Source organism: Siphateles boraxobius, unplaced genomic scaffold, assembly GCF_051911475.1.
Source record: "Siphateles boraxobius isolate OS27281-9 unplaced genomic scaffold, OSU_SipBor_1 41, whole genome shotgun sequence".
Lineage (NCBI taxonomy): Eukaryota > Metazoa > Chordata > Actinopteri > Cypriniformes > Leuciscidae > Siphateles > Siphateles boraxobius.
The window spans coordinates 28,250,759-28,277,030 of record NW_027509042.1 but is presented as its reverse complement, the minus strand read 5'-3'; the positions used below and the strand labels follow the sequence as shown (position 1 = coordinate 28,277,030).

Here is a 26,272-nt window from a genome sequence, read left to right as displayed (position 1 = left end):
TGCTAGGGCATTGCTAGGGTGTTTTGGGTGGTTGCTAGTAGGGATCGCGAAAACTAAAAATGTTCTTGACCGACCACTGAGCCTCATTAGCCAGTTGGAACCGGTTAACCGATTAGTTTAAAATATGCTACGCTATTTGAAATAACAGCCATTACGAGCCGCGCCTGCAATTTCGCAACTCTGTCGCATCTCTCTGCCGCTCTGCCTCCCGCTCACACACACTGTCCCGGCGTCCCGCAAACGCGGCCCCGAGGAGCTTGTATGTAATCGGAGGACAAATGGCTCCTTAGTTTCGAAATGGTTTGGGTACAAGGTGATCGCGTTGAAAATAAAGGCGTTAGTCTAGCGTTAGAAGCTCATTTGAAACATTGCCGCGGCTCATTTAAGAAAATGACAGCTCCGAAGAGATGCCGCTTTAGTTTGAGGTAGTGCTAACAATAATAAAGAAAGATGATGATCATCATCACCTTATCTGTTACCACTGAAATGTAGATGTAATGTATTTCCAAATCTACAGTAAGCCCATCTTATGCGGAATGTTGCCTAATAGACTGCAACACGATAAAACCAATGGATAAAACAGGCACCTTCAGAATGCGTAAAAGACGCACCGGCCAAGGCAGGTCTAACTCACTGTGTGCCTTCTAATAATGGACAGAACAACTCTTTTGTATAATTAATATTATTTTTTTATTTTTCAAAAAGACAAGTGTCAATTTCTGTTAAGGGCAACATCTCCTGAACCATAACAGACAATGACCAACATTAACGAAAAATGATTTTAATCTATGAACGAAAATACTGTAGCTAACAAAGCTCACAGACAGGTGTTAAGTGTTAGGCCGCCACCTAATTATTAAAACATAACACAACGGTTTGTCCAATTAACGAATAACAAGTTAAATAGAGAATACTGTGGCCTACAAAATAGACTGTGAAAATCTTTAATGAATGCGTAAAAGACGCCTTAACTTATTTGTCTCAGGGGTCAAGGGTTAGGCCCCAACCACTCTTACATAACAGAAAATATTGGCCTACCCCACTCCCCGAGTCAGTCACTTATTTTTATTCAAGAACACAAGCATGCTCTTGGGTCAAGCAGGTATGCAGTGGATTAACCACAAGGCCCGCAGCGGAGAAAACCCTCTCCGATGGAACAGAAGTCCCGGGGATGCAAAGGTAGCGCTGCACCAATCTTGCCAGTCTGGGAAAGCGCGTCTGGTTTGCCCTCCACCAATCAAGCGGATTGCTTTCTAGTGAGGGGCGACTATCTTTCACATACGTATCCACTTCCAACTGTGGATCCGTGGCATCGGCTCCGCTGTAACCATCTCCCAGTAGCAGACTCATTGCACTCTCCTTGTGGCTGGCTCCACTGGATGGACCTGCTGTCACAGCATCATCATCATCTCCTCCTGCAGCACCAGGCTCTTCTTCCTCACCCATGTCCTCCTCAATAGCTGCATGCTCCACGTCAGCACAGAGTTCCTTGAGTTTATCAAGCACTGCCTTTGTTTTTTCTCTTGATAAAAACGGGAGGTGTTTATGTCGAGGGTCCAGGGCAGAGGCGATCACTGCTGGCATTGCAACCAAGCGTTCGTTGTAGTCAACTTGACAAACAATACAGCTGAATTACTGTCTATAATTAATTAATTAATTCATAACACTTGATATTTCGAATTTTAGCCTATATAACCCCCAATAGGCCTATAGCCTGACTATGTGTATTGTAGGCCTACGATGAATGAATTATAAAAAAATGATTACTCCTGTAGGGCTGGATTAGAATATTCGAATATTCGTTCAGTGGGTTGGTATTCCATTTGAAAATTTGGCATTCAAATATTTGTTTTTTTGTTTTGTTTTTTGCACACCTGACATCCCCTGGAAACGAACCTTGAACACCTCTCATTGGCGCTTGAATATGTTTTACACTAAATCTGGTGAAATACAATACTCTTTCTGACATTTAATAGTATGGACAGTTGAAGGAACCTAACCTCGTTATAGGCCTACTTAATACTTCTTCTTGGCCTACTAAACTGTTTCTGCAGCTGAAGTAGCCTAATCTCTGGCTAGAGCGCAGAACAGCGGAGTTTTTATTGACAGAAGTGCTTGCCAGAGCTTGTATTTTGGGTAAAACTGTGTTGCTTTGACATTGTGGAAAATAGAATAATAAAAACAAAATGTATAAGTCTTTTACCCGTTGTTATTATTAATCTACTGCGAAATATAGGAGATTTTGAGACTTTCATTTGTTTGACTTTGTAAAGGTCTGTTTATTGAAGCTGATTATGCTAGCCAGCCTAAAATTAATTTCACATGAATAATTTTATTATATAAGGGAAGTAATTTCATTTTGTTTAAACTGTTCGTTAATTGAAATGTGTGATGCTGTTATTGAAGCTATTGTGTTCTTTATTTATTAGGCTACAGTTCGTTCATTTATTTTCCGTTTTTCTTTAATTACATTTTGTTTTTCTTTATTGAAATTTCGTTTTTTATTTATTTAAATTTCATTTTTATTTATTTAAATCTACCCTTTACTGTGGCAGTAATTTGTTAGTCAGAAAAATATTGGACTACTTTATTAAAAGTATTGCTTAAGTTAACATAAAACATAACACCAGCAGGAAGCGGCGCGCCTCACGGGCAGGGCTTATATGCTCAGAGAACGCACTATAGTGATATAAAACACATGTTTTATAGAGAACTGTTGACACTTGTTTTATAACACTAGTGCAGTGTCCGTTCTCGGAGCATCTAAGCCCTGCCCGCGTGAGGCCGCCGCTTCCCACACGCAAGCTGTTCTGTAGTTTATTAAAAGTTTATTAATTCTGAATGTGCCGAGTCTCGCGTGTCTATCTATATTGCACCAAATGCGACACTGCACTCCCTTGTTAAGTCGATTGGAGAAACGTTTTCGAAATAATCAAAATGCAAACACACAGACAGACATATAGAGATTCCTGCCTTTATTAGAGAGAATAATATGTTCAGCCCCCTCCCTCCGAAGCTTTGAATATTCGATGTTCATTACTACCGAAGCTTCGAAGCTCAGAAAATTATATTCGGACCAGCCCTATCTTATAGACAAAATTAGAACCTACCTCCATGCGTTCACTCAATGGCTGTTGAACCGTGGCCTTGAACTCCGCTACCCGAGGCCTGTCATCAGTAGCGATGGCCATTTGCTTATTAATGATGCTGAAGGTGATGGGGTAGAAGTGGGAGATAGACACGGTCTTCTCAGAAGACATGATAGTGGTTGCGCATTTGAGGGCTTCCAGGACAGGTTTAAGATCAGCCATTATTGCCCAGTATTCGTCCTTGATCTCAATAATTCTGGCATCCTGCAGCTTTGTGACGGACAAGACGGCTGTCACTGCCCATCGCTGTTCGAGAAGCCTCTCAAACATGTCGAACCCCGAATTCCATCTAGTTTTGCCGGACTGGATGAGCTTGTGTTTGGGGAGCTGCATCTGTTCTTGTTTGGCCTCGAATGCTTTGGAGGCTACAGTACTGTGATTAAAATGGCGAACTAGTTTGCCGGCTGCAGATATAACTTTATACACAAACAGCTTAAATGCGTCATTGATCGCCAGTTGTAGTGTATGGGCGAAACACGCAACTGATACCTAGTCCACCCTTTCAGGAATGTTGGCAGCCACTATGTTGCTCGCGTTGTCGTGGACACATGCGACCACTTTCCCTGTCATTCCCCAGGCATCTACCGCTTCGTTTAGTGTTGCAGCCAGGTTGTCGGCGGTGTGTCTGCCTGCCATACTTTTCGTGAGGAGTACTGCTGAGTTAACCTGCCAGACCTTGTCAGTCCAGTGGTAGGTGACTGTCACATAACTCTCTGTGGTTAGTGCTGTCCAGCAGTCCGTCGTGATAGCTACACATCTGGCACGATACAGGCGTGCTTTGAGCTCATCTTTTTTCTTGACAAAGCGCTCTTCAATGCGTGTGATTATGGTCTGTCGAGACGGGACTGTTTAGCTGGGTTCAAGGAATTGCATAAGCTCTAGAAAGCCCTCACCGCTTACAAAGTCAAGGGGCAGCATTTCTTTTTCAATCATTCCGCATATCTTTTGGGTAATAGTTTCTGAGCGCTGTTTGTCACATTTCCTACCAGCTAGCATAGATGACACGGTAGGTTGGCTTTGGCTACCTTTCTCACCCGAAGAGGCTTGCGGGTGTCGCGTTTTCAGGTGATACATCATAGATGTGCTATTGCTGTATTTAAGCACTGTATTACAAAAGTTGCAACTTACATCTGTGTCATTCTTTTTCGTGAAATGGTCTGCCCTGGCTCTAACCTCGAGTGTTTTAGCCTGTAGCCTTTACTTTTCGCAAACCTTGTGAGCACGCGAACCCAAACGCTGTGAACTGCGCCAAATGTTTTTTTTGGTTTATTCCTACAAACAGTCGAGTTATGAAAAATTTAGTCAAGTCAAGTCATCCTCATTTATATAGCGCTTTTAACAATGTAGATTGTTTCAAAGCAGCTTTACAGAGATAAACATATAATTTAAGGTAACAGAGATTGGTTTGGTTTTATAGTGGTTCTTGAAAAATGTTTTTTCCAGCTAAAGTTAGTTTTGATTGATTCACTTCCGTCGAAATGATCATTTGTTATTAAATTAGGGGCCGCTAAGACGACACCGTTCTCTCTAAACAGACTTTAAACGTGAACCTGTGATAGACGCTGATGGCGTTCACATGCGCATTAAGAATTGATTCTATAGTTATGTGCATTTGAATATATGTGTGCAGGTTTGCAATTCCTTAAAAACAAACAAACCCTTGCCAAAACAAACTACTTGTCTTGTCTATAAATTTTGATGCAGAATTTTATTTTATCTTATCACTTTGGGTAGGTACGCGAACCGAAAAAATTCCACAACGCTTTATCTGTAGAGTGGTATAGGGATCCTCCATAGGGAGAGGCTAGTTGGCACTTCAGCACTCCATTGTCATCAGGTCCAGGCGAATGTCCTTCGTCAGATCTGGAAACGGCCTGGATCCGGCAGGCTGCGGGAAAACCTCGGGATAAACAAAGACACTAAAATTAGCGTAGATGCCATTCTTCTTATGATGTAACGAGTACATCAGGATTTAAGGGAAGTGTTCCCAGTTCCGGCTGACCTAATCTAAGCAGCCTAATATTGAATAATAGAAGTCTATAGAGTGTTATGTGAATGCTAGGTCAAAGAGATGTGTTTTTAGTCTAGCTTTGAACTGACAGACTGTGTCTGCTTCCCGGACAATGTTAGGAAGATTGTTCCAAAGTTTTGGTGCTAAATAGGAAAAGGATCTACCGCCAGCAGTCGATTTAGATATTCTAGGTATTATCAACTGGCCGGAGCTTTGAGATCGCAATAGACGTGAAGGACTATAATGCGTTAAGAGCTCGCTCAAGTGCTGGAGAGCTAAACCATTTAGTGCTTTGTAAATAATCAACAATATTTTAAAATTTATACGATGTTTAATAGGGAGCCAATGCAGTGTTGACAGAACCGGGCTAATATGGTCGTGGTTCCTGGTTCTGGTAAGAACTTTAGCGGCTGCGTTTTGAACCAGCTGTAGTTTATTAAGCGTGCGGGTCAACCACCCAGTAGAGCATTACAATAATCTAGCCTTGATGTCATGAACGCATGAACTAGTTGTTCCGCATTTGTCAATGAGAGCATGTGACGTAATTTAGATATATTTTTAAGATGGAAAAATGCGGTTTTACAGACACTAGACACGTGACTTTCAAATGAAAGATTGGTATCAAAGAGCACACACAGGTTCCTAACTGACGACGAAGACTTAACAGAGCAACCATCAAGTGTTAGACGTTATTCTAGGTTATCACGTGTGGAAGTTTTTTGTCCAATAATTAGAATCTCTGTTTTTTCAGAATTTAGTAGTAGGAAATTACTAGTCATCCAATTTTTGATATCAACAATGCATTCCGATAATTTTGTGAATTGGTGAGTTTCGTTAGGTTTGGAAGAAATATAGAGCTGAGTATCATCAGCATAACAGTGAAAGCTAATTCCATGTTTCCTAATGATATCTCATAAAGGTAGCATGTACAGAGTGAACAGCAGCGGTCCTAGTACTGAGCCTTGTGGTACGCCATACTGAACTTGTGATCGATAAGACATCTCTTCATTTACTGCTACAAACTGATAGCGGTCAGATAAATATGATTTAACCTGTTAACCGTTTCCAGAGCGTCGGCGCACTGAAGCGGTTTTTTTTTTTATTTAGTTCAAATTTACTATCAGATTTAATGTTATACCTTGACAAACTATACATCATTAAAAAGATATAATACTCAAGATTCAGTATTTGACCACTATTGTATTCTGAGAAACTTATAGTGACAGTTATGTCTTAATTTGTGTCAGGAGTTATGAAATGAAAAAATGAGTCGATACCTTTAATATGAATTATGAGCGTCAGCTGGTCCATTCATAAAAAACACTCCAAGCTGTCGTCATGACAGCGATTCACAAAACATCGTCCCTCAGGGCTTTAGCTCAAAAATGTGCAGACTTGGAGAAATATTGATATATTCTCATAGATTCACATCATATTTCTATAGACAGGAATAATATTTGTTGAATTTATACCCAAATGCGTCGATGTAATCATTATGATCGCTTCTTACTGAGATGTGCTATGTTTTCAATTCATACCAATTCCCTGAGGGCGCTATATGCACAATAACAGTCCATATATGGATCACGAAGAAGACCCATAGTCATGTGACATTCCAGGACGTCACTGATACAGAAAGTAGCTGACAGAGATCGCTGTAACATGCAGATAAAGATGTTTTGAAGACAATAAACATGATTGCAATGATATTTGAGTTACCTGTGTTCTTCAAGCCATGCCAGGTATTTCATAATAATAGATTATATTTATAATGTAATGCTAATCGATATAGATTTCATCATCGTGCAGAACACTATAAATAATACATTTTCTGTCGGATTTTTTTTTATCTGAAGCCAAATTAGATCACAGAAGATTATTTAAAACACTCGACTTGCGTTATAAAGTAAGTTTGGAGCATAAACATGGTTTTAATCTCATAAATGGTCGTGTATTGATGGTGTGCTAAGCTAACATGCTAGCTAGCCCAGGTGCACCTGCCACCAGCAGTTATTGTTTTATGATTTTTTTCTAAATAGGAATGCTTACTGAAATGTTTCAGTGCATTTGATACCAGTTTCAAATATTTAGTGAGAACTTTGATAAAAGAAATTAGGGTTTGAAACCCTATGAATAGCCTGTGAATAGCCAGTCGTTAGTAGCTATAATGCAGACAAAGGAAATGCATATTTAGAGCCATAACCAGTCTGGAGAGGTGTAAATGTGTGCAAGGAGAGACTGACTCTGAATGGGGCTCGTTTGCACCACAAAATAATAGAGACAATAGACTGATTAGATGACTCAGAAGATGACTAAACATCAGTTTGCATTTTAGAGTCTAATCAAAATAAAGTAATTTGACATGATCTTGAAAAACATTTAACTAAATACAGAGTTTTAGACTTATCATTTTCAGATTTTAAATATAAAATGGTCACACATATGGCTTTAGCTGCAGTGCATTTCTAGATTGCTCCAGGGCCAACTTCAATTTTATTTTTATGAAGATGTTTCATAAAAGTAAATTTCTAATAACTTTACAAAACTTTGAAGCTTTTTAAACATTTTTTTTTCATTATGACAATAATTATTTCTACATTTACAATAAACTACTAGGTGTCAGCTTTCAAATGAGATCATACTTGTGCTTTTAGTGCAAAGGGTTCATGAACTGTATCTGTTTAAGTTTGGGTATGCCATTTCTGGGGATTTTTCAAAAGTGGCCTTGAAGGTTAACAGGTTAAACCATGCTAATGCAATTCCACTAATGCCAACATAGTTTTCTAGTCTATTTAAGAGAATGTTGTGGTCAATGGTGTCAAATGCAGCACTAAGATCAAGTAACACTAATAGAGAGATACAACCACGATCGGATGATAAGAGCAAATCATTTGTGACTCTAATGAGAGCTGTCTCAGTGCTATGGTGCAGTCTAAATCCTGACTGGAAATCCGCGCAGAGACCATTTCATTCAAGAAAGGAACACAGTTGTGAGGATATTGCCTTTTCTAGTATCTTTGACAGAAAAGGTAGATTTGAGATCGGCCTGTAATTGACTAATTCTGTAGGATCAAGTTGCGTTTTTTTAACAAGCGGTCTAATCATAGCCAGCTTAAAGGTTTTTGGTACGTATCCTAGAGACAAAGACGAATTAATGATGTTAGGAAGAGGATCTATGACTTCTGGAAGCATCTCTTTCAGTAGTTTAGTCGGTATAGGGTCTAACATACATGTTGTCGATTTATATGAATTAAGGAGTTTGCAAAATTCTTCCTCTCCTATGGCAACAAATGAATCAAATTTTACCTCAGGGAGACTATAATGCACTCCCTGATGTGATGCTGTAGTAGACAATTGCATAGTTATAATTTTGTCCCTAGTATTATCAATCTTATAAGTGAAGAAGTTCATAAAGTCATTACTGCTGTGTTTCTTGGAAACATCTGGGCTTGAAGCTTTCTTTTTCGTTAGTGTAGCCACTTTTTCAAATAAATACCTTGGATTATATTTATTTTCTTTTAATAGGGTTAAAAAATAAGCAGATCTAGCAGCTTTTATAGCCTCTCTGTAAGCAATCGAGCTCTCCTTCCATGATATTTGAAATACCTCTAGTTTTGTTTTCTTCCAGTTGCGCTCCATTTTTTTGGCTGCTCTCTTAAGGGCCCGGGTGTGCTCGTTGTACCGCGGCGTTGGACTATTTTCTTTAATCTTCTTTAAGCACAACGGAGAAACTGTGTCTAAAGTGCTGGAAAGGAGAGAGTTAAAAGTTTCTGTTGCAATATCAAGTTCTTCTAAGCTATCTGGGATGCTGAGACGATGAAACTGATTAGGAAGATTATTGATAAAGCAATCTTTAGTGGCAGGTATAGGTCTAACACACTTGTAACACGGAGTTGGCTTTGCAGCCTTGGCTAAATGTAATTTATATGAGACTAGATAATGATCTGAGATGTCGTCGCTCTGCTGCAGAATTTCAACAGCATCAACATTGATTCCATGTGATAATATTAGATCTAGAGTATGATTACGACAATGAGTAGGTCCTGACACGTGTTGTCTAACTCCAATAGAGATAAGAATGTCTTTAAATGCAAATCCCATTGCATCTTTTCCATTATCTACACGTATATTAAAATCACCAACAATTAGGACTTTATCTGCAGTCAATACTAATTCTGATAGAAAGTCAGCAAATTCTTTGATAATATCTTTATGGTGCCCTGGTGGCCTGTATACAGTTGCCAGCAGAATTCTCAAACTTGATTTATCGTTTACATTATATTTTTTTACATTAAGCACCAACACTTCAAAAGAAGTATATTTAAAACTAGATTTATTAGTGGTTTTGAAAATATTACTATAAATTACAGCAACACCTCCCCCTTTGCCTTTCAGGCGAGGTTCATGTTTATAACCGTAATCATGGGGGGTGGACTCATTTAAAGTAATGTAATCGTCTGGTTTTAGCCAGGTTTCTGTCATACACAGCACATCTAGGTTATAATCTGAAATCATATCATTAACTATGAGCGCTTTTGAAGTAAGGGATTGAATATTCAGCAACCCAAGCTTTATAGTTTGCTCATCTGTATTATATCTATTTTTTATTTGTTGAATATCAATTACATTTTTAACCTTAGATCGGTTTGGAGGTTTTTTTGGATTTCAAAATTCGGGGAACAGACACAGTCTCTATATGATGATATGTGACCGGTCACGGAAACTAGGGACACAAGTCGGTTCTGGGGCATTTTGAGTTATTCATAGATTCTGAAAGTGTAATCTCCAAGCTTTCCAACGATGTGCAACATGTGGAAATCTGATCATATTTGGAGAAGTTGTGGCCATTTGAAAGTAGGCACTTAAAAAAGCTCAAAGATGACCTCTAAAGATTTTGCAGTTCTCACATGTCTTTGCTGCTGGGGGTGACAATAGGGCTCATTTACATCTCATTTAGATAAGCCATACCCCCTGTAAAGTTCCCCCCTGTGCTTTACAGCTTTTTTTGCACTTCGAATGAGTGCACTTCTGCCGCACTAGGCGAAAAACAATTGTGCTGCCCCTCTATTTGCAACGTACCAGCAACAACACACAAAGACCAATATGCCATATAGCCTGCATATAACGCAAAACCAGCAACAACACACAAAGACCAATATGCCATATACATATAACGCAAAACCAGCAACAACACACAAAGACCAATATGCCATATACATATAACGCAAAACCAGCAAAAACACACAAAGACCAATAAGCCATAGGCCTACATATAACGCAAATAGTGCGCAACGCTCGTGTGCCCAAAATGACAACAATATTAAAGTTTATGCAGGAGGCAAATGCCTGCTGGCATTTTTCTTTAAGCAGTCATGACAGGAATTTTCGAAATAATCACATTTCACCTCCTCAAATTACTGTTGCAAATCTCTTTACACCACTTTATGTGCGTATACACACACAAATGAGCTGTCCGCAAGCACATTATATCATCAGCAGGTTCAGCATCTTAAATAACGACTAAAGAGCAAATGAAGCTTAACTTACATTTCAGAAACCCGCACGGCAGGCCTTCATCGCAGCAAAGGTCTTAACTGCATCCTCTATTTCGATTCTCTGTGCCAGTTCATGTTCTATGGAGATTGTTGCCAGTCCATTAACTCTGTTCCCTGTTCACAAAACGTTCCCCATTCAAAGCAATCGGGACGTCACATATGAAACAGCCAGCCACCACTGTCAGTGAGCCGAGCCACCGTATTCAAGCACTTAGGGCGCGCGCGCCGCGCCCATACCTCCGGCTCAGTTTCACGAGCCCACAAAGTGCGGGGAAAACATTTTCGGTGTAACTGCCAGACGGTTCAGCTCGTCTGCGACAATCTTTGCGGCATCCATCATCATTGAATTTTGATATCAGATAGAGCCGACCAGAGCACAGCATAATAAGTAGCCATGCTGTTCACTTGGAGGGCGGGGCAAAAGCGCCGGGTTATTCAGTATGGAAATACACACAGACAATGACACGCCACGCCCCTACTGCATGCGAGAATCTCCGAAAACAAGCCGATTTCAACCTCAATGTAAGCTTTTAAATATACCAATACTGCTATCTCAAACATGGAGAGGCTTCTTCGTGATTTCAATTAACAGATTCTACAAAAAAATGAAATTCACCAATTTGGAAAAAAACTCTTCTTTCTCATTTTGCTCGAAAGTTGTGCTGCCGACTTGTGTCCCCGGTTTCTGTGACGGGTCACATATCTAGGTGAAAGAGGCTCTATGTGATCGGATTTATCTGACCTTGGTGACGCGAGGCCGCTAGCAGACGGTCGGTTTAGCCAGTTTGTCTGCTTCCTGACCTGAGCCCCAGATTGTCATGTTTTGTCTCTAAGACTATGAGCCAAATTACTAGAGAGAAGAGCAGCACCATCCCAGGAGGGATGAATACCATCTCTTTTCAACAGGTCAGGTTTGCCCCAAAAACTTTTCCAATTGTCTATGAATTCTATATTATTTTGCGGACACCACTTAGACAGCCAGCCATTGAGTGATGACAATCTGCAAACTATCTCATCACTCCTTCGAACAGGAAGGGGGCCAGAGCAAATGACAGTGCCTGACATTGGACTTGCGAGTTCAAACACCTCTTTAATATTAATTTTGGTGATCTCCTACTGGCGGAGTCGAACATCATTAGTGCCGACGTGAATAACAATCTTAAAGAATTTACGATTAGCATTAGCCAGCACTTTTAAATTTGCTTTGATGTCAGGCGCTCTGGCTCCTGGCAAACATGTGACTATGTTGGCTGGTGTCCCTATTTTCACGTTCCGTGTAATAGAATTGCCAATTACCAGGGCACAATCAACAGAATTCTCACTGGGTGTTTCACTGAGTGTGGCAAATCGATTTGTTGTGGTAATCGGAACGTAAGAGTGTTTTTTTGATCCACGACTAGAGCGATCCCTCACTGTCACCCATCTGCCTGGCTGCACAGGCAATAATTCAGCCGGAACCGAATCATGTAAAGAGTTCACTATGCTAGGCGCATCCAAAATAGAATCTAAAGCTCTAGCACACTTACTATCCTCAATTAAAGTTTGGATGCGTGTTTCTAATTCTGAAATCTTCTCCGTCAGCCTGACTGTTTCCTTGCATTTATCACATATAAACCCTATATTGCAGACGGGAAAGGCTATCCTAGACATGTAACATGAAGTGCAGGTGACAATAACAGGACAAGACATTACTCACGGTGTTTGTTGACTGATTCTTACTCACCTGGGCTTTTTATGAACTCAGAGGCGCGGGCGCGCGAGAGAAAAACAAATAAATAACTGAGCGCACGGGTGGCCCGTTAACAGGCTAGCGAGTTACTAGCGTGTTGTGCTAACAATAATGGAATCTAGCGATGTCAGGTTAATCTGAAATGTGGTATAAGCTGTATTTAGTAGTATAAACAACTAGAAATGGTAGTAAATGATGGTTCAAAACAGAAAGAAATACAAAGCTAATACGAGGCTTAGACGGAGCTTACAGCCTCGAAGCAAACAAAACACAGCAGGCAGCTGGGCAGACAGGAGCAATCGATCAGGATCAGGAACAGTTCCAGAACAGGAACAGTTGCTATAGTGTGAGGGATTTGTTCACTTCACACAAAAATATCTTGGAATTCGATGGCTAACTGTAGAAGCGTTTAGTCCACTGTCTATAATAGCCTAATTTAGAGATCACTTTTTTTTTACCGACAACTTTAATCGGTTAACGTTGATATGGTCAACCATCGGTCAAACGGTCATCGGTTAGCATCCCTAGTTGCTAGGCGGTTGCTAGGGTGTTTTGAGTGGTTGCTATGGTGTTGCTAAGCGGTTGCTAGGATATTCTGGGTGGTTGCTAGGGTGTTACTAGGATGTTCTGGGTGGTTGCTAGGTGGTTGCTATGGTGTTTCTAGGTGGTTGCTAGGGTGTTCTGGGTGGTTGCTATGATGTTGCTAGGTGGTTGCTAGGGTATTCTGGGTGTTTGCTAGGCGGTTGCTAGGGTATTCTGGATGGTTGCTAGGGTGGTGCTAGGTGGTTGCTATGGTGTTCTAGGTGGTTGCCATGGTGTTGCTAGTCGGTTACTATGGTATTCTGGATGGTTGCCATGTTGTTGCTAGGTGGTTGCTAGGGTATTCTGGATGTTACTAGGTAGTTGCTAGGGTATTCTGAGTGGTTGTTATGGTGTCACTAGGTGGTTGGTAGTTGTCACAGATGGTTACTATTGGAGTTCTTAGCATTTTCTTGGCATGATTTAGCACTTACCTAATCGCCATTAGCATGTAGCTATTCACAGCTAGCATGTGTAGCATATTGGAAGTTCTGTTTGCTAGCATGAGTCAAAAGAGACAACCCCCATCTCTATACGATGTTCTGATGCAGAGATATAGGTCTTCCAAAATGGTTGCTAGGGTACTCTGTTTGGTTGCTAGGGAATGGCTTGGCAGCTGCCAGTCATCAAAGTCCAAAGGTTGCTTGTCAGTATGAATGATATAAACCAACTCCCATGCTTCTGTGACATTCAGAATGGAAGATATCCCTCTATAGATTTTAGTTGCTAAGGTGGTCGACAATGGTTGCTATGGAGGGGCTAGGAAGTGTTGAGGGGATTCATGATTGGCTGTGTGCGGCCCCGAGTCAAACGAGACCACCCTTGTGTTTCTATGACACTTCTATCCGGAGATATTCTTTTGACCTCTTTCAATGGAAGTCTATGGGACTTGTTGCTAGGGTGCTCTAAATGGTTGCTAGGGCGTGGCTTAATAGCTTCACAATGATCTTGAGAGACTGATTGGTCGTCCGAGTAAAATGAGCCCGCCCCCTTGTCTCTATGACACTGTGATCCAGAACAATGTTCAATATAAAATCCCAATGCAATGTGTAGAAATGGGCCGTCCTACACCATAGTAAGTCAATGGGGCAACTTTGAGCAGCTCCTGCCCCCCAGGGGTGCAACTTTTACCCCATTGTGAGGTATGTTCTTACAGAGCCTGTCAGCCTCTTCAAATGTGGCAAATCACACGTTTCTGTGAAATCTGATTTCTGAGCTATGACTCGTCAAAGTTTGTTGCAATGTTAAGTCTATGCAGTTTTTTTGGGCCGTTTTTCGCACCTGGGGTGAACATCGTACCCCCGATCGCTCATAAAGTCATAGCACACCATTCCCGAATAATCCGCACGATTTGACGGCTCATTCGTGGGTCTGTGACAAAAGCTGCGGGAGGAGTAGCGCGTCAATTTTTCCAGAATAATATTAATAAGAAGAACTAGAATGTACATTTCCAGAAGAAAATGTGAAGTGGTGCTTCTCCATCTCCATCTTTCTTTTTCTCTCAGTCTCCTTATCCTGGCCTATTTCTTCCCCTCCTAAATAGTGCAGCAGATTATTAAAAAAATCGTTCACTTTGGTATAGAAGCATGAAATTTGGCACAGATACTCTCTAAGGGCCACTATTTTGGAAAAAGGCGTTGGCCACTCAAAAATTCAATGTGGTGGCCAATTTTCAAGATGGCCGCCATTGCCAATGGCAAAGCCCCAACTTTTGTCCCCAACCCGCATCTCCTCCCGCAGCTTTTGTCACAGACCCACGAATGAGGCATCAAATCATTCGGATTATTTGGAAATGGTGTGCTATGACTTTTATAAGTGATCCAGGGTACGATGTTCGCCCCAGGGGCGAAAAAGCACCCAAAAAAAATCCCATAGACTTAACATTGCGACAAACTTTGACGATTCATAGCTCCGAGCGAGGATTTCGCAGAAACGTGTGGTTTACCACATTTGAAGAGGCTGGCAGGCTCTGTAAGAACATACCTCACAATGGGGTAAAAGTTGCACCCCTGGGGGGCAGGAGCTGCCCAAAGTTGCCCCATTGACACACTATGGTTTAGGACGGCCCATGAAATTGTCACGTGATGAGGAAAATAAGGAAGACGAGGGTTCAAGTGCAGGAAGGCAAGTTTAATTAAATGACTACAAAACAACATGAAAACTGAAAACCAAAACTGCCCCGTAGGGGAAAACCAGAGAGTTATCAGGCAAACACAGGAAACACAAGGGAAACAGATAATAACGAACCAACACAGGACTGCAAACACAAGGAGACTAAATAGGGAACAAATGACAGAAGGTAAACAGCAAGACACGTGAGGGAGATAATACAATTAACAGGTAACAAGATGGGAGGGGCTGACAATAGACAGCAGAGCACATGGCACAAAGGAAACACATGACAAGCCATGTGCTCACAATAATCAGAACTAGAACACAAGCACATGACAAACCGGGAATGTCAGACCTCTGTCACTAATTAAGATAAGACCAGACAGAAGTGGCAGAATCCTGACATTACCCCCTCTCTAAAGGGACGCCAAGTAGCGTCGCTAAAGAGAGACATAAAACCGAGACGAGAACAAAAACATACACAGCTCAACACCACAATAGACAAGTCAGATACACCAAAAACAGAGACCAAGAAGGGGGAAAAGGGGAGCCAAAACAGAACCAAAAATGAAAGTCAATCAAGTCCCAAGCATTGACCAGGGAGGGACGGGAGGGTTGAGCCAGGGAGGGACGGGAGGGTTGAGCCAGGGAGGTTCAGGCCTATCAGGAGTCCTGGCTGAGGTCCAGGGTGGTGCAGGCTGTGTAGGTTACCAGGGCGGAGCAGGCCCTTCGGGCGGCCATGGCAAAGCAGATAGTCCATCGGACGGCCAGGACGGAGACGACAGTCCATCGGGCTGCCAGGACGGAGACGACAGTCCATCTGGCTGCCAGGGCGGAGACGACATTCCATCGGGCGGCCAGGGTGGAGACTTATCCTCGGGCGGCCATGGCGGAGGAACAGGAACAGACCCTGGCTCAGGCACAGGAAAAGACACCGGCTCAGGCACAGGAAAAGACACCGGCTCAGGCACAGGAACAGACACCGGCTCAGGCACAGGAACAGACACAGACACCGGCTCAGGCACAGGAACAGACACCGGCTCAGGCACAGGAACAGACACAGGCTCGGTGGCGGCCATCTTGTCCGGAGACACTGGATCGGCAGACGTGACGTGAACGGTCCCTGGATCGGCAGACGTGACGTGAACGGTCCCTGGATCGGCAGACGTGATTTGAACGGTACCTGGATCGGCAGACGTGATGTGAACGGTCCCTGGATCGGCAGACGTGACGTGAACGGTCCCTGGATCGGCAGACGTGACGTGAATGGTCCCTGGATCGGCAGACGTGACGTGAACGGTCCCTGGATCGGCAGATGTGACTTGAACAGTCCCTGGATCGGCAGACGTGACGTGAGCAGTCTCTGGATCGTCAGACGTGACGTGAGCAGTCTCTGGATCGGCAGACGTGACGTGAGAAGTCTCTGGATCGGCAGACGTGACGTGAACAGTCTCTGGATCGGCAGACGTGACGTGAACGGTCCCTGGATCGGCAGACGTGACGTGAACAGTCCCTGGATCGGCAGACGTGACTTGAACTGTACCTGGATCGGCAGACGTGACGTGAGCAGTCTCTGGATCGGCAGACGTGACGTGAACAGTCTCTGGATCGGCAGACGTTACGTGAACGGTCCCTGGATCGGCAGACGTGACGTGAACGGTCCCTGGATCGGCAGACGTGACTTGAACTGTACCTGGATCGGCAGACGTGACGTGAGCAGTCTCTGGATCGGCAGACGTGACGTGAGCAGTCTCTGGATCGGCAGACGTGACGTGAACAGTCTCTGGATCGGCAGACGTGACGTGAACGGTCCCTGGATCGGCAGACGTGACGTGAACGGTCCCTGGATCGGCAGACGTGACGTGAGCAGTCTCTGGATCGGCAGACGTGACGTGAGCAGTCTCTGGATCGGCAGACGTGACGTGAGCAGTCTCTGGATCGGCAGACGTGACGTGAGCAGTCTCTGAATCGGCAGACGTGACGTGAGCAGTCTCTGGATCGGCAGACGTGACGTGAGCAGTCTCTGGATCGGCAGACGTGACTTGAGCAGTCTCTTGCCTTTGCACGGCAGCATATCTCTGTATCAGAACATCGTATAGAGATGGGGGTTGGCTCTTTTCACTCATGCTAGCAAACAGGAGTTCCAACATGCTACACATGCTAGCTGTGAACAACTACATTCTAATAGCGATTAGGTAAGTGCTAAATCATAATAGCGATTAGGTAAATGCTAAGTCATGCTAAATCAGGTAAATGCTAAAAATGCTAAGAACTCCAATAGTGACCATCTGTGACAACTACTATCCACCTAGCAATACCATAGCAACCACCCAGAATAACCTAGCAACCACCTACCAACACCATAGCAACGACCCAGAACACTCTAGTAATCACCTAGCAACCACCTGAACACATGAATAAGCCATATTTCGGTACCAGAACATCGTACAGACATGTTTGTTGGCTCGTATGCAATCATGTACCACACCCTAGCAACCGAGTGGCGAGTTTTGCCACTGCAAGCACCCACTCACATTTTCTTCTGGCAATGTACATTCTATGTCCATCTTGAAAATGGTCGCCATCTTGAATTTTTGAGTGGCACACACCTTTTTCCATTATAATGTTCCTTGAAGAATATTTGTACCAAATTTCATGATAGCATCACCATTTGAAAAAAAAATGTAAGGATTCAAGAAAAATGGCGGCCATCTTGAAAAATGGTTGCCATCTTGAATTTTTGAGGGACAAGCACTGTTTTCCAAAAAAACATTCTGAAGAGAGTATTTTCACAAAATGTTATGCCTACATGATATTACTGTTTGAAAGATTGACATAATGAGCATTTGACAGAAATAGCGGCCATCTTGAAAAAATGGCCGTCATGTTGAATTTTTGGGTGGCCAACTCCTTTTTCCCAAAAAATGACCCTTGGAGAGTATCTGTACCAAATTTCATGCTTCTATACCAATTTGAACGATTCTCTTGAAATATGCCATTAATCTGCTGCACTAAAAGCTGAACTTTGACTGATAGTCTTTTCATTTTCGTCTGTGTCAGTGAAGAAAGTAAACAGGCTCAACTGATATTTATGTTTTATGAATAATTTTCTTAGATAAGTTAATTTACTCAATGCTACCAGGTCAGTATTGCTAATAGGAACCTTCTACATGCTTTGGAATTTGAAAATGTTTGTTTTTTAAATGTTAAAATTGATTTGAAATAATACAAATTATAGGCTATGTTTTACGCATTTGGTGGAATTGGCAGTGGAAATGCGTCAAAACATTCTCAGCTATAAATATGCAGCATTAATGCAAGTAGGTGATTTTGAACGAATATTTCATGTCGATATACAATGGTTACATAATGTTAAAACTAATCCTGAGATTGATATCTTTGTAAGGCTGACGACCCAATAGAACCATAGCAAAGGAAAACAAATGTCCGACGAATATCGAACCTAAAACTAACTTTACCGCTCAACCACCGTGAGTGCATTTCACGCATTTGTAATCGCTCACGTTCAGCGGGGAGGAGAGGAAGGGAGGTAGGTTGGTCGGTCAGTCCATCTCGGGACCAGTGAGATTCGTTGAGATTACTTAATCTATTTATTTATTTATTAATTTACTGAGGTGCCGGAACACAGTTCCGGACCGTTCTGGCCCACTTTAACCCCTGGCAAATGTCAGGGGTTAAAGACGAAATTGGAAAATGCCACTGTAATTTGTTGAGCAAGAACATGTGGACATCAAAACTTACAAACTCAGAGTTAGGGTTTAAATCTTTATTTTGAAATCGCAATGAACAACAGTTTGTATTTAGAAACAGTATTTAGAAACCTATATTCTCACCTATATTCTGATGTATACCCTTCACCAGGATTTAAACTACTTTATTACTTCAGGTTGAATGATTCTGATTGGCTAAGAAATAGATAAACATAGTACATTTTCCACACATGGACTGATAGCCAGTAGCACATCTCCATAGTCTGTATAGCTGCCACCAGGACCCTGAGTTAGGTACGAGTGGCCCTCCGAGGTCACAAGACTGGCTAGGCGCCAGCATGTCGAAGAAAACAAGTCAGTCAATCTCCAATAATGCCACTTGTTCCTTAACCTGTAATCAAGAATACTAACACACACACAGGCACACAGCTTCTGCAAGGTTGTATTTGGTCGGGCTCTAACTATAAACAGGAGACTTTTCCCAAACCATCAAGATAACATGTTCTTTCTCTCAGTGATAGTACACTTTAATATAGAAATAGAAGAACAGATATAAGTTTTAACACATTGAAGACCTTTCTCAAACAAAACGAGTCCATATTTCATCTATGGAAGCCAGTCTAAATGAGCAAGCACTGTAACTGCATTCCTGGCATGAGCCAGACCCTCAGTCACCTCTCAGATATCAAATAAAGACATTAGAGAATACATGAAAAGAACATTTCAGTAATCACACTGGTAACTTCTATAACCAAGTAAAATCTCATAAGCTTAGAGAAGTCATTCAACTCATTTGATATTTAGAACATTGGAAAATGTTGATTAATACCTTGATTATCACTCATTAGATATACATTGTAGCAGCAGTGGATTCCCGAATCCGCTCCCTTCACAACCCAAACATACTGAATGCAGAGATGGAATTTGTTAATTAAACTGCTGAGACACGCTCCACACATTTAAATGATAAAAGTGAAGCACTTAGCATGAAACACAAAGCGCATCAGACTTTGTTCTTAAATGCATGTTATTGGAAACCAAAACAAACAGCACATGCAGAGACTGAGTTTGTGTGTAGCAACATTTACTGAGCTGCTCTGAGACATAAGAAACTCATAACCTGCACGCATGTAAATCACCCTGAAACCCGCAGCGTGTATATTTATTTATCCCCCTCCCCCCAGGTTTTTTTTCACACAAATAAGAGTGTAAACGGAGACAAAAAGCATAGATAAAAACAGTTTGTACCAATATTAATAAAAACAGAATGCAAAACAGGAACCAACCACCCACCCCCCCAAAAAAACACCCATCTTGAACAAACAAGTCAAGTCAATTAAAAGTTTATTTATATAGCACTTTTTAAAAACAACAAGTGTTCAACAAGGTGCTGTACACATAGATTGTTTATCAATAATGCAAACAACCAACATGACTAAATTAAAGAGAATAAAAGACCAAAAACAATAAAAACAAAACATAATATCAGTGTGGACTGTGGAAAATAAACCACAGTCAGAATAAAAAGTCAGTTATTCAAGCGCTTTATGACATTTGTAATGCAACCATCAGAAAACAAATCTTACTCCTTACCCGCCAGGCCCAACTGTCCTAATTAGGACTGGGTAAGAAAAGAGTGGACTCCACAACTTCCAAAACTTATTTGAACACTTCTTGAGGAAAAATCATATCTTTTAGAACTTGATAAAATAAAGAACATCTGATAGCCAACGAGAATGCAAAGAGGGCATTTTGGACTTCCAATACACCAATATCTGTCTCCTAGCCAGCAGAGTGACAAAGGCATCTTTTAAGAGTTGACAAGGATGCTACTGAGGGCCAAATTCTGAACAAAGCATTTCGATTATTTGGTTCAATTATTTCCCCTGCAATAAATGACAAAGTATAAAAAGTATTGGTCCAATAATTATATAATGAAGGGCAATGCCACAACATATAAATCAGGTTTGGTGGAGATTGACAGCATCTGTCACATGCTGGAGAAACATCTTTATACATCTTTGCCAATCTAGCTTATGGATAATAAACAACAGTGCACAACTTTGCTCTGAATAAGTGAGTGTCTGGCACATATACATGATCTGTGTATCCTGTTAAGGGTCCTTTCCCAGAGTTCCTCTGATATTTCCTCCTCCACATATTCTTTCCAAAGAGCCCCAATAGTGTCTATTAACTCTAGACAAAGACTATGGATTTGAAAGTAGATTTGTGAGATTAGACCTTTTATTGTACTAATAGGAGTACAAACTATTCAAAGGAGTATCATTAAGCTGGAGAGGAAAATCTGGAAATGTAGCCTGAGAAAAACTTGTAAGTATCTGAAAAAAATGCTGCTTTGGAATTGAAAATGTGTCCCTAAGCTGTTGAAAAGCAAATATGCCATCAATATATAAGTCAAAAATTGTATTAAGGCCTCAACTAGACCAAAATAAAACTACTTAGAGAAATTATTTGCTAATGTATTAATGGGAAATATAATTTATAATATAAATTATAAATAAAATATAATACAATTTATAACCTGAAATTTGACCGAAGCATTTAAGAGTGGACAAGGCAGCAGGGACGGAAACAGACAAATTAGAAACGTGAAGTAAATCATCCTCATATAAAAGGAACTTTTAACTCAACACAATTCCTAACTTTGCCAGTAATGGCATAGTAGATTGAAGGGCGATAGAAAGGGGTTCAATGGCTACTGCTAATAAAAGAGGGTCATCTTGTAGAGCGATATAATCGAAAATAATCAGATTGAATCTTGTTTGTCCTTACTGCAGTGGGGAGAAATAAAGCAACTTAATCCATGAAATTTCTTTCCTAAATTTTTTTCCTAAACCGAACTTATCCAAAGTATAAAATTAATAGCTCCACTCCACTCTATCAAACGCTTTTCTCAGCGTCCAACAAAATCAAAGCTTCCTCTGTATTAGCCTGAGAAGGATTGTAAATTATATTAAAAAGCTGCCTGAGATTAGAGAATAAGTGACGATTCAGAATAAATCCTGTTTGGTCTAATGAAATAATAGTTGGAAGAATGTGTTCCAGTCTTAAACCCAACAATGTTGATAACAGTTTGAAATCTATATTTAGCAAACTTATCGGTTGGAATGGGGCCTTGTCTTTTTTCAAAAGAAGAGAAATGGAAGCCTGATTGAGGGTCCGATGGAGAAGACCTTTTTCGAATGATTCATTAAACATATCCAATAATACATGGGAACTTATTTGCCAACACACTTTTTAGAATTCCACCGGGTACCCATTTGGTCTTGGACTTTTCCCAGACTCTAAAGAAGAAACAGCTACATAAAGTTCTTCGATAGTAAATCGTTTATCTAATTTCTCTGAAGATGATTGTTCAATGCAAATATTTATTTAACTGAATCGCAGCCTTTGTGGTTTCACAATAGCACTATGCTATATTATTATTTTTAAATGGTTTTAATATATCGTGCAGTCTTTGAAACTTTAATAATGCGGTTCATGGATTCTCATCCATGGAATCTGCCACTCCCGGTATTTTGCCAGTTAATCGACACAGGAAAATTGCAATATAGTATTTTTTTAAATCCAAGTAATAGAATTTAATCAAGGAATCCTGACAGCCCTAATAGTTTGGTCAGTTAGTTGAAATATCATGACTTAACTACTGTAGTATTTAAACAGTTTTACTAAATGAAAATAAATAATTTGGTTATTGTAATTTCCCTTTCTTGCTTTTTGATCATTTGATTATTTGTTTATTTTTTTCAGTTAAAAAGAATGTTTAGAAAAGAAGTGGGAAAGAAAATTCCAGAAAATGTAGACTCACAGAGTAACAATTCACAGTCAACCGAGAAAACGGACCGCATAGAAGGTACTGCACTGTTTTATTCACTTTTAAATCACAAACTGAACTGATTTGTCAATTGTCAACATGATCCATGTAATTGTTTCTTCAATATCCTATTCAAATATGTCTTTAATCTTTCACTTTATTTTTGATGCTTAGAAATTGTGTGATATTTTGTACCATGTCTTATGCTCTAGGTGAAAAGAGATCAGTGCAGGAACAGGATTTTTCTGATGATAATTATGTTCCATGCTACCCAAACAATGGTCCTGTTCCATGCCAGGATGCTCTGGAGGAGGGAAAAGAACCACCATTGGATGCTCTTCAGGGACAATGGGCCCATTTGGGGGACCAAGAGTCAGATGAGGAGCCAGGTGATGATACAGATGACACCAGCTCTGTCACTTCCTCTGCCAGCTCTACGGCCTCACTGCAGAGTGGCCCAACACGAAAAAAGAGCATTCCTCTCTCTATCCGCAACCTAAAGAGAAAACACAAGAAGAAGAGGACTAAGTTTTCACGCGAGTTTAAACCAGGAGACAGGTGAATGAATGTTTTTGATTTGTAAGTTCAGAAATGATTATGCCAGATAAATGTTGTAAATCATTGTGCAATACCTGCAGGATCATCCTTAACCCTCTGGGGTCTAAGGTGTTTTTGGGGTCTTTGAGATGTTTTGACATGCCCTGACATTTGTGTTCTTTTCAGTTGCTTATAAACATATTAATGGCAAAGTTGCCATTACACTCTATTTAGCACAAACAGGGCTACCATAATGTGTGAGCAACATGTATGTACATGTTTGTATTTTTGAGAGAATATTGTTTATGCATGGTTATTGAAAAAACTAAAACTTAAAGTTTCTGAAATAAGGCCACAAATGACATACTAAATATGCATCAAGTCATCCTTATTTATACAGCGCTTTCAACAACGTAGATTTTTTTAAAGCAACTTTTTACAGAGATAAACATATAATTTAAGGTAACAGAGATTGCTTTGGTTTTATAGTGGTATAGGGATCCAAAGTTTAGCTTTGAACTAACAAACTGTGTCTGCTTCCCGGACAATGTTAGGAAGATTGTTCCAAAGTTGTGGTGCTAAATAGGAAAAGGATCTACCACCAGCAGTCGATTTTGATATTCTAGGTATAATCGACTTTGAGATCGCAATAGACGTGAAGGACTATAAAACATTAAGAGCTCGCTCAAGGACTGGGGACTAGGGGTGGGCCGATCCAATACTCAGTATCGGTATTGCTCCGATACTACAAATATTTGCCGGATCGGGTATCGCCAGACGAGACCATCCAAATCTGATCCAATATTGTAGCCTACGAATGTTATTGTTATACAACGCAAAATGCACAAAAACATTATAAAGCGCTATAATGTTTCCGTGTACTATATTCCAAGTTTTCTGAAGCCATTACATATAGTTGTGTGTAGTTATAGTATAGTAGTTGTAGTAATGTGAGGTACAGATTTAAATCGTTAAATTAATCTTCACCTAAGTGCTTCCCTGCGCTGCGGCTGTCAATCATTCTCCATTCAGCACTCAAACAGCACTCGGGTAAAACAGTCAACATGATGAAACACTCTCCAAGATGAGTCAATGTTCCTATTATTATACTGTAGATCTGTAGATAAAGGTCTATGGTTTGCATAAAAGCACTTTAACGTGCTGGATTTTCACATGTTACTTTCTACCGGGTGTCTGTTAGATCACAACACAACTGTTCAGTGAACACAACACTGGAGTAGAGAGCGATATAATTGCTCTTCACGCGCACATTAACTGAAATTTAAAACTGTTAAAAGGATCAAACTAATGAATAAATAAAGAAAAATATGTATATCTTACTTTTGTGCTTTGAACTTTTCAATGCGAAGCGCTGCGCACCGTGACTCCATGTTGCTTCGAGCGCATCGTTCTGCGCACGGGATGCGCATAAGTGTTTCGTGCCGCTCTGAATTGGAGGCTTTCATATTACAATACTTTTGCGCAATGGCAGTTTATTGATAGCCTTAGTTATTCTGTCCAATCTATCATATGTTGCTGCTTCATTAAAAAGTTGCGCTTAAAATTTAAAAATAATTGTCTTTTAATTATATAGTATATATTTTGTCTGTATTGTTTTACAAAGTAAGGAAAATGTTTAAGTCAAGCTTTGATGCCCTTTAACAAAAGAATAATCACAGTCTCTTCCCCACTGTGAGGCATACAGATACAGTTTATTAGGTAATTTGGCACTGTTTTTTTAATTATTATTTTAGTATTGGATCGGATCGGTATCGGCCAATACTGAGTCCCAGGTATCGGAATCGGTATCGGAGGCAAAAAAGTCGGATCGTGCCACCCCTACTGGGGAGCTAAACCATTTAGTGCTTTGTAAGTAATCAGCAATATTTTAAAATGTATACGATGTTTAATAGGCAGCCAATGCAGTGTTGACAGAACCGGGCTAATATGGACATACTTCCTGGTTCTGTAAGGACTCGAGCTGCTACGTTTGGAACTAGCTGTAGTTTGTTTATTAAGCGTGCAGGGCAACCACCCAGTAGAACATTACAATAATCTAGCCTTGAGGTCATGAACGCATGAACTAGTTGTTCCGCATTTGTCAATGAGAGCATATGACATAATTTATATATATTTTTAAGGCGAGAAACTACAGGTGAATAGGGTAAAAAATTTAACTTACAGATATCATCATGAAACTTTACCAGTTGATTACTCGCATAAATAGGAGATAAAATATTTAATGCAAGTTTTCTGTAATTTTATGTTTAAATATGCTAATCAGGCTATATCTAATTAAATATGCAATAATTTGCATATATTTTGAAGTGACGTTTTTTGAAGATGAAAAAAACAAGATTCAAAATTATTTTTGCATTTTCTTGATATATTCAATGAAAAGACATTTACAGGGGGGATTATGAATGTCTCCTTTTGTTACCCTGTAAATCAGAAAATACTGCAAATAGCCTTAAATTGATTTCCGCCCTATTTTTAGGCATAACATGTCATATAAATCAATCCAAGAATGATATATTAACAAATCCCTCAGTACAAACCTTCACAATATAGTTAGGAAAAGGACTGTAAAGTTTGGTGTATGCAGGTGCTACAGAAGTGGAAAATCGTCACTAGCAGGCTGAGAAAAAACTCATTTTGAGAAAACGGCCTTTAAAGATTTTTATGGCAAAGTTCCACTAATTTCTATTAAAAGCCATGAATTACAGACAAAATATGCTTTAGGTCCAAGTAAAATCCATGTATCACACTGTTTAACATCCAAAACTCATCATTGCTTCATCCATCACTGATCATAACATCCAAAACAAGACTCAAAACATCAAAACCACACATCAACAGTCCATCACACAGGTGAATATGTATATGCCTGAGGGACTCACAACCACTTTAGGATCCCACAATTACAGATTTGTTTAGTATTATATGATAATTATACAAAAACTGAAATGTGTTGTGTAATGTAATTGTTTTGTATATATAGTGTGTAAAGTATAGTATATATGTGATGTATTTA

General features: G+C 40.4%; 1 protein-coding gene and 1 long non-coding RNA gene across 2 annotated transcripts in view; one reads left to right on the top strand and one right to left on the bottom strand.

The window, feature by feature from the left end:
- ube2o (ubiquitin-conjugating enzyme E2O) overlaps positions 1–26,272 on the top strand; it is a 167,451-nt gene that overhangs the window by 75,808 nt on the left and 65,371 nt on the right. Inside the window, exons 9-10 of the mRNA XM_077199094.1 lie at positions 22,638–22,740; positions 22,914–23,259. Coding sequence (XP_077055209.1) covers positions 22,638–22,740; positions 22,914–23,259 — 449 coding nt within the window. The remainder of the gene's footprint in view (positions 1–22,637; positions 22,741–22,913; positions 23,260–26,272) is intronic.
- Positions 1–26,272, bottom strand: part of LOC143706822 (uncharacterized) — a 458,129-nt gene that overhangs the window by 410,854 nt on the left and 21,003 nt on the right. The window lies entirely within an intron of this gene.